We start from the raw sequence: 9,918 nt of genomic DNA, 5'->3' as shown, positions 1-9,918 counted from the left end.
CGAAAGTGTTGAGTGCTCTGTGCCAAGGTTAGTGACGTCCTCACTGTAGCTATCCTCAACTGTTAGGCCTCTAGAGAGGCTCATGGCAGGCAAGCGTGTCAAGTATGGACCGTAGGATCAGACATCTGCATCCTGTCATGGGTTTATGTCTGTCTGAGACACACACAGACACACACTTCGCACCTGCCTGTGTCAGTAGAGACCCCCTCAGATCAGCCTTCTTGGCTAGATCCCCCCTACAACCTTACCCCTCCTCACTAAAAAATAAAACTTCTAACACACATCATCAAGAATAACAACTTTTTTTTAACACTTCTTATCTCCTCACTCCCAAATATCCTGTTTCTTCGAGTTGCGGTGGCCAGAACCAATAGAAACCTCTTCCTGCTATTGGCTGACTTCACTTCCCAACGTTAGCACAATCTCATCCGCTCCAAACGACGCTTAGTGGAACCTCAACTAGCTTGCTGTCCAGAAAAAAATTATATTCAAATTTATACCATTGTGTTTTACCAGGATTGAAAGGTCCTGAACAAATATGGCCAGCACCATCAAGGTAAATCCATTTTAGAACGTTTTCGCAAACTTTTGGGATTTTATTGGTCATTTTCTGTAATGCTTGGGCATTGTCTTTAGTTTGTGTGGCACTGTACAGAAATACTTACCAAACAGGCAGGGGTAACACCCTTCTGCCATAGTGGTACGACAAGATTTCTTTGCAAATGTCCTTTTTCCTATTCGGCTGGCCTGCACGGTTTAAAAAAATCTTTGGGGTAATGACAAAATCTGCGATTTCATTCTTTCGGATGCTAAAGTGATTTGAGCTGGCTTGTCTTTTAAACAAATGAAGCAGACTTTACATTTTTATCCATTATTATTTGGAGGGACACCACTATTTAAGTTAAAATATGTTTGCTGTGATATTTTTACCAAAGAAAATCAAATAATTTGTATTGTTCTCTATTTTGTTTCAGGGAAGTCATGCAGTTTGATATGTTCTATGTTTTCTAAGATTTGCAAATTTTCGTACAAATATTTTCAAAATCTGTGGTATTTGTCAAAGAACCATCTAAGAAAATGATGCTTTGAACTGAAAAATGTAATCCTGTTCTGAAGAAACTGAAAATGATTGGAGGTTTACATTTTCTGAAAACTTTGTCATGCTATTGTTGCATTAATGCCTATGTTCACATCAAAATCTAAATTAATTGTAAATAGTTGTAAATACTGTAGTAGTAAATAGTTAATACTTTGATATGGCTATCCTAGTCTATCAAGTAACTAGCTTTGTGTTACTGTAAGAAGACCTATAAGACAATGGACAGAGGAGGAAAGCAGCAATTGGTGTCTCACCCACATACTGAACAAACTGGCTAGGGAGTCTAAGTCACCTGGAAACCTAATTAAACACGGCATCTAAGCTTTCCACTCTCTAGTGCATCTGCCAGTGTCAGCACAAAGATGTTTACAACCTGATCCTAAACACAGTGTGAACAATAAAACCAAGGCAGGGAAGCAATAATTACATAATCAGCTGTCTTGCTGGCATTGGATGTAAACAGTTGCAGTTTGGGAGTAGAATCCAAATGTTTGGAGAGGGAGCTTGTTCCTTTGTGACCTGTTATATTGTGGCACTGGTTCTGCGTTTCAGTTGAGGTCCCAGGGAGAAAGGAGTATGACCGCTGTTTATAAACTCCTTCTTGGTGCTTTGGCTTTGTGTGGAACTGATTTAGAAATGTTAAAACATTGTTAAAACAGTTCTAAAGCAGGCTGCTTTGTTTGTCGACCTCCCCCTGTTAACTTTGGCAGGGTTAATTCCAGTTATCACCGCTTCTTCGGGTTTGTACCTGATGGAGATACATCATATTTTATGGATTGCTATAAAATCAAATCAAATTATATTTGTCAGATGTGCCGAATACAACAGGTGTAGGTAGACCTTACAGTTTACTTACAAGCCCTTAACCAACCATGCAGTTTTAAGAAAAATAAGTGTTAAGATAATGAAAAAAATATGAAAAAAAGTAGAAACTAGAAACTACAAAAATAACAAATAATTAAGAGCAACAATAAAATAACAGTAACGAGGCTATATACGGGGGTACCGGTACAGAGTCAATGTGTGGGGGCACAGGTTAGTCAAGGTATTTCATGTAATATGTACATGTAGGTAAAGTGACTATGCATAGATAATTAACAGAAAGTAGCAGCAGTGTTAAAAATGGGGGTGGGGGTCAATGTAAATAGTCCGGGTAGATATTTGATTAGTTGTTCAGGAGTCTTATGGCTTGGGGGTAGAAGCTGTTAAGAAGCCTTTTGGACATAGACTTGGCGCTCCGGTACCGTTTCCGTGCGGTAGCAGAGAGAACAGTCTATGACTAGGGTGGCTGGAGTCTTTGACAATTTTTAGGGCCTTCCTCTGACACCGCCTGGTATAGAGGTCCTGGATGGCAGGAAGCTTGGTCCCAGTGATGTACTGGGGCGTACGCACTACCCTCTGTAGTGCCTTGCGGTCGGAGGCCGAGCAGTTGCCATACCAGGCAGTGATGCAACCAGTCAGGATGCTCTCAGTGGTGCAGCTGTATAACTTTTTGAGGATCTGAGGACCCATGCCAAATCTTTTCAGTCTCCTTAGGCGGAATAGGCATTGTCATGCCCTCTTCACAACTGTCTTGGTGTGTTTGGACACTGATAGTTCGTTGATGATCTGGACACCAAGGAACTTGAAGCTCTCAACCTGCTCCACTGCAGCCCAGTCGCTGAGAATGGGGGCGTGCTCGGCCCTCCTTTTCCTGTAGTCCACGATCATCTCCTTTGTCTTGATCACGTTGAGGGAGAGGTTGTTATCCTGGAACCACACTGCCAGGTCTCTGACCTCCTCCCTATAGGCTGTCTTATCGTTGTCGGTGATCAGGCCTACCACTGTTGTGTCGTCTGCAAACTTAATGATGGTTTTGGAGTCGTGCTTGGCCATGCAGTCATGGGTGAACAGGGAGTACAAGTGGGGACTGAGCATGCACCCCTGAGGGGCCCCCGTGTTGAGGATTTTATTTATTTTTTTACTTCAGTTTATTTGGTAAATATTTTCTTAACTCTTCTTGAACTACACTGTTGGTTAAGGGCTTGTATGTAAGCATTTCACGGTAAGATCTACACTTGTTGTATTCGGCGCATGTGAGAAATAAAGTTTGATTTGATTTGATTTTGATCACCTCACTTAAGTTGTGCTCCCAGTTTGCTCGTTGTGTTTCTTTGTAAACAAACACACATGACTGGCTTGAACAGCTGTTTTGGGAAACTAGTACTGGCAAGCTTCATAGTTATCTAGTTATCTAACAGGCAAAATAATGAACGCAATCTGCTTGATCTATTATCTAGTGCACAACTTAACTGCAGGTATTTATTTAAAAAGTATAAAAAAATTATATAAATATATATAATAATTTTAAAAAACGTATTGACACTATTGGAAAATCATACCTAGGGTAATTCGAAATACCCCAGGATACGGTATATACAGTTAATATACCATATACGGTATACCACCCAACCTTAGTGGACAGTCTATAGTCTTAAACAGTGTTTTTTCTGAGGCCAGTGAGTTGGGGCCTCTAGTATCTAGTAGTATGTAGTACACAGCTAGTAAGAAATGTTCACAGAACATAAGGGAACATTTTTGGAGGGGCATTTTTTTTATCATTCAGATAACAGATCATATCCCTAACCAATCAGAAATGTTCATGGTAGACCTACCTGTTAACTTTGCATGGTTGTTATTGTTTGAAAAGAAAAAAAAGAAAAATGGTACAAAAAAATGTGTCAGCCCATAGCCACTTCTTTAGTCCTAAAATGTACAAAAATAAATAAGAACTAACTTAATACATTGTACAACATTTCACAATGAAAAGTGTGTCATCGATTCATTGAGTCAACCACATCAGGATATCAGGACAAACAAAACAGATTATCATACCCGCCTACGGACAGAACTGAGACAAACAATGCAGATGCCGTGTATGTGTGTGTGTAATGCACATACCGGAGGGGAATACAGGAAGTTGTGGCTAACCAATCTCTGTAGCACTGTGGCTTTGTGTCTGAGGCTGTGGCCAAACTTTGTCACTGACCTATGGAAATAAATGCACCCATCATTTTTCAAACTGCAGCTTTCCAAGCTTATTGTGGGCCACAGCCAAGTTTCACACTGTATTATAGTTTCACACATCACAAGTGGCCTGTACCACACGCAACAGCTCCGTCTCTTTCTCCATAACATGTGTTACTGCCAAATCAAGACCTCTGAAAATTATTCATCATAGGACATTACATTTACATTTAAGTCATTTAGCAGACGCTCTTATCCAGAGCGACTTACAAATTGGTGCATTCACCTTATGATATCCAGTGGAACAACCACTTTACAATAGTGCATCTAACTCTTTTTAAAGGTTGGGGGGGGTTAGAAGGATTACTTTATCCTATCCTAGGTATTCCTTAAAGAGGTGGGGTTCAGGTGTCTCCGGAAGGTGGTGATTGACTCCGCTGACCTGGCGTCGTGAGGGAGTTTGTTTCCACCATTGGGGTGCCAGAGACAGCGAACAGTTTTGACTGGGCTGAGCGGAACTGTACTTCCTCAGATAGGGAGGCGAGCAGGCCAGAGGTGGATGAACGCAGTGCCCTTGTTTGGGTGTAGGGCCTGATCAGAGCCTGAAGTACGGAGGTGCCGTTCCCCTCACAGCTCCGTAGGCAAGCACCTACTGATCTTGTAGCGGATGCGAGCTTCAGCCAGTGGAGAGAGCGGAGGAGCGGGTGACGTGAAGAACTTGGGAGAAGTTGAACACCAGACGGGCTGCGGCGTTCTGGATGAGTTGTAGGGTTTAATGGCACAGGCAGGGAGCCCAGCCAACAGCGAGTTGCAGTAATCCAGACGGGAGATGACAAGTGCCTGGATTAGGACCTCGCCGCTTCCTGCGTGAGGCAGGGTCGTACTCTGCGAATGTTGTAGAGCATGAACCTACAGGAACGGGTCACCGCCTTGATGTTAGTTGAGAACGACAGGGTGTTGTCCAGGATCACGCCAAGGTTCTTAGCACTCTGGGAGGAGGACACAATGGATTGTCACCGTGATGGCGAATCATGGAAACGGGCAGTCCTTCCCGGGAGGAAGAGCAGCTCCGTCTTGCCGAGTTCAGCTTGAGGTGGTGATCCGTCATCCACACTGATATGTCTGCCAGACATGCAGAGATGCGATTCACCACCTGATTATCCGAGGGGGGAAAGGAGAAGATTAATTGTGTGGTCGTCTGCATAGCAATGATAGGAGAGACCATGTGAGGATATGACAGAGCCAAGTGACTTGGTGTATAGCGAGAATAGGAGAGGGCCTAGACAGAGCCCTGGGGACACCAGTGGTGAGAGCACGTGGTGCGGAGACAGATTCTCGCCACGCCACCTGGTAGGAGCGACCTGTCAGGTAGGACGCAATCCAAGCGTGGGCCGCCGCGGAGATGCCAGCTCGGAGAGGGTGGAGAGGGGATCTGATGGTTCACAGTATCAAAGGCAGCCGATAGGTCTAGAAGGATGAGAGCAGAGGAGAGAGAGTTAGCTTTAGCAGTGCGGAGCGCCTCCGTGACACAGAGAAGAGCAGTCTCAGTTGAATGACTAGTCTTGAAACCTGACTGATTTGGATCAAGAAGGTCATTCTGAGAGAGATAGCAGGAGAGCTGGCCAAGGACGCACGTTCAAGAGTTTTGGAGAGAAAGAAAGAAAGGGATACTGGTCTGTAGTTGTTGACATCGGAGGGATCGAGTGTAGGTTTTTTCAGAAGGGGTGCAACTCTCGCTCTCTTGAAGACGGAAGGGACGTACCAGCGGTCAAGATGAGTTGATGAGCGAGGTGAGGTAAGGGAGAAGGTCTCCGGAAATGTCTGGAGAAGAGAGGAGGGGATAGGGTCAAGCGGGCAGGTTGTTGGCGGGCCGGCCGTCACAAGAGCGCGAGATTTCATCTGGAGAGAGAGGGAGAAAGAGGTCAAAGCACAGGGTAGGGCAGTGTGAGCAGAACCAGCGTGTTCGTTGACTTAGCAAACGAGGATCGGATGTCGTCGACCTTCTTTTCAAAATGGTTGACGAAGTCATCAGCAGAGAGGGAGGAAGGGGGAGGCAGGAGGGAGGAGATTCAGGAGGGAGGAGAAGGTGGCAAAGAGCTTCCTAGGGTTAGAGGCAGATGCTTGGAATTTAGAGTGGTAGAAAKTGGCTTTAGCAGCAGAGACAGAAGAGGAGAATGTAGAGAGGAGGGAGTGAAAGGATGCCARGTCCGCAGGGAGGCGAGTTTTCCTCCATTTCCGCTCGGCTGCCCGGAGCCCTGTTCTGTGAGCTCGCAATGAGTCGTCGAGCCACGGAGCAGGAGGGGAGGACCGGGGAGGACATCAACGATGCAACAACATTAATTCTGTTCTGAAACAAAACACTCTTTCCAGCAGTAATGTACAGACCATACTGCTTTTCTATGCTAAGGAAATGGCTTTTGTGGAAATGTAACAGAAGAATGGATCTTGTGTTTTGGACTAGTAAGGTTTGTCTCTGTCAAGTCATAGTAGGGTTCATGTACAGTCAATGAACTAAGCAGACCAAACACAGCTGCTAAGGCACTGGTGCCTATGGGAGAGTCACCTTGTTAATTAGACCGGAACTGACATTTATTTTCAATGGTAAGCAGCCTGAGTGGGACATCTTCATTCATCCACCATCTTTGGTGAAATCAGGGTGGGGGCTGCTAAAACAACATCCAGAATGGGTGCCCCCCAGTGGTGTAGTGGTGCCTGGAGATGTGGGTATACTCTAATATTTTTTTTTTAAAGGGCCCACCCGGCAAAGGAAAGGAGCCCTTTAAAAAAAATTATATGAGAAAGTGACATACACTCTGAATTACATAAAAGTATCATTCCCGTATTGGTCTTTCATAGTCAGGCCAACCCAAGCTGTACTGTGCAAGTAGACTAATAGTATGCCTACTATTGAAAGAGATAAATGAGGCTGTCAACAGAGTCAGAAATTCATAGGTTTGCCCTCAAAGTCACACTTTTTTAATAGAAAAACAACAACATTTGATCTTCTAAGTCCATAACAATATGAAGAAATCGCGCCGCCATTTCCTGGGTGCGAAGATTCTAATAGTTCGCATAATTTCAGTTTATGTGAGAAAACAAGCAAGTATAGTGTAGACCAGTGGTTCCCAAACTTTTCACAGTCCCGTACCCCTTCAAACATTCAACCTCCAGCTGCGTACCAGGGTCAGCGCACTCTCAAATGTTGTTTTTTACCATCATTGTAAGCCTGCCACACACACACTACACGATACATTTATTAAACATAAGAATGATTGTGAGTTTTTGTCACAACCCGGCTCGTGGGAAGTGACAAAGAGCTCTTATAGGACCAGGGCACAAATTATAATATAATAAAATCAATAATTTTGCTCTTTATTTAACCATCTTACATATAAAACCTTATTTGTTCATTGAAAATTGTGAATAACTCACCACGGGTTAATGAGAAGGGTGCACTTGAAAGGATGCACATAACTCTGCAATGTTGGGTTGTATTGGAGAGAGTCTCAGTCTTAAATCATTTTCCACACACAGGTCTGTGCCTGTATTTAGTTTTAATGCTAGTGAATGCCGAGAATCCACTCTCACATAGGTACGTGGTTGCAAAGGGCATCACCATTGAAACAGTTAAATGAGGCTGTCAACAGAGTCAGAAATTCATAGGTTCGCTGCCCATATCATTGAATAGTGCAGAAAATAGAGTTCAGGGGCCTTGCTTTAACAAAGTTAACCATTTTCACTGTAGTGTCCAAAACGTATTTCAAGCTGTCAGGCATTCCCTTGGCAGCAAGAGCCTCTCGGTGGATGCTGCAGTGTACCCAAGTGGCGTTGGAAGCAACTGCTTGCACGCAAGTTACCACTCCACTATGTCTCCCTGTCATGGTTTTTGCGCCATCAGTACAGATACCAACACATCTTGACCACCAATGTCAATTTGATGTCACAAAGCTGTCCAGTACTTTAAAAATATCCTCTCCTGTTGTCCTGGTTTCCAGTGGTTTGCAGAAGAGGATGTCTTCCTTAATTAACCCCCAATAAACGTAACGGACATATACCAGCAGCTGTGCAAGGCCCGCCACGTCTGTTGACTCATCCAGCTGTAACGCTTATAATTCACTGTCTTGTATGCAAAGCAGTAATTGTTTCAAAACATCTCCTGCCATGTCACTGATGCGTCATGAAACAGTGTTGTTTGATGAAGGAATTGTCTGTATAGTTTTTTGGGGCCTTTTCCCCAAGCATTGTCCCAGCCATATCCGTGGCAGCAGGAATAATTAAGTCCTCCACAATAGTATGGGGCTTGCCTGTCCTAGCCACTCGGTAGCTCACCATATAAGACACTTCTAGCCCCCTCTTATTAATGGTATCTGTTGCTTTTATACATGTCTTACTACTCGAAAGTCGTCTTAATTCTCGCTCAAAAAAGTCCTAGGGCTTATTTTTCAAATTGGCATGATTTGTTTCTAAATGTCTGCTCAAGAGTGAAGGTTTAATCAAGTTTTGAGATAGTACTTTATCACATTAAACACACTGTGGCTGAGGAAATGCACTACACTGTGGCTGAGGAAATGCACTACTCCCAATATAAGTGAACCCCAAATCAACGTAGTTCTCATCATATTTGCGCCTCTTCGATGGTTCAACGACACTGTCTGTTGTTCGATGCTTTCCCGGGTAAGGGGGCAGTAGCTCTTCGGCTGCATCAGATTCACAACTGTCAGTGTCCATGCTAGCTGGGCTAACAACAAATGTAGAATTACTGATGCTAGCATTGGATGTGCTCATGGAAGCAGAACAACTTGTGTCGTCGACAGGTGCAGGGGTAGTACTGCTGGTAGTACTACCAGTAGAGCTGGTATGTGTCTCTATGGACACGGGCCTTACTTTTTTTTAACCATTTATCCATTTTCGAGCAAACAGAATGAGCAGCAGCTACGTTTGGCTACATACGGACCGTTAGTGGAATTCCTGCGAGAGAGTAATGGTTAATGTAATTGGATGCTAATTATTTGACTAGGCTACCTGCATTTGACATTGTATTGTTATTTGATTGATGCAAATAATCATGATATCATTCTGCCAGGTATGCATATTTTATTTGTTTTTTATTTAACCTTTATTTATTCAGGAAGGGCTCATTGAGATTTGAAATCTCTTTTTCAAGAGCGTCCTGGCCAAGATAGGCAGCACCAAGTCATTACACAATTACAGACAGACAACATGAACAACTACAGGAAATCTAGTAAAAAACCATAGAATTCACAAGAGAATATCAAAATCATAAAACAGCTAATTAAAAGCATAGGCTACTTTGAAGCTAATTAACATTTCACTGAGGTTTTTGGGAAAGCCTTTCCATCTAACAGAGGATGGTTAGGCTAGGGCTGTGGCGGTCACGGAATTTCGTCAGGTGGTGATTTTCAAGCAAATAACTGTCGGTCTCACGGTAATTGACCATTTATTAAAATAAACACATTTAGCATCTCCTAGCTTCCACACATAGCCTACAAGCCACTGATGCAGACCTTTGGAACGTCTACATTTTGAAAAGTCAAATAAATCCATGTAATATAGCTTACACCTTCACAATAAATACATTATTTATTTTAGACAGGTCTAAATAAACATGATGTAAAGGAAATGTAGTCTTTCAGAAGAACAGAATAGCATACTCTGAGTTGTCTTCATGTTAGGTCCTTATCTGGCTATGCCAAATGGTTGTGGGCTACACTAGCTCATTTAGCAGACAAGATTTGCTTAGGATTCTGTGGCATTAATTTATATTATTTTATAATATGAAGAAAACATTTAAA

At 43.2% G+C, this 9,918-nt stretch overlaps 1 protein-coding gene across 3 annotated transcripts in view; it reads left to right on the top strand.

The window, feature by feature from the left end:
• The first annotated feature begins 285 nt into the window (after positions 1-285).
• Positions 286-9,918, top strand: part of erg (ETS transcription factor ERG) — a 45,576-nt gene continuing 35,943 nt past the window's right edge. For all 3 annotated transcript variants that reach the window (XM_024012092.2, XM_024012091.2, XM_024012090.2), the window contains exon 1: positions 286-556. In XM_024012092.2, coding sequence (XP_023867860.1) covers positions 539-556 — 18 coding nt within the window. In that variant the 5' untranslated portion in view covers positions 286-538. The remainder of the gene's footprint in view (positions 557-9,918) is intronic.

This window comes from Salvelinus sp. IW2-2015, linkage group LG20 (genome assembly GCF_002910315.2).
Source record: "Salvelinus sp. IW2-2015 linkage group LG20, ASM291031v2, whole genome shotgun sequence".
Lineage (NCBI taxonomy): Eukaryota > Metazoa > Chordata > Actinopteri > Salmoniformes > Salmonidae > Salvelinus > Salvelinus sp. IW2-2015.
Note: the sequence above shows the minus strand (reverse complement) of the source record. Positions and strands in the feature narration are given on the sequence as shown.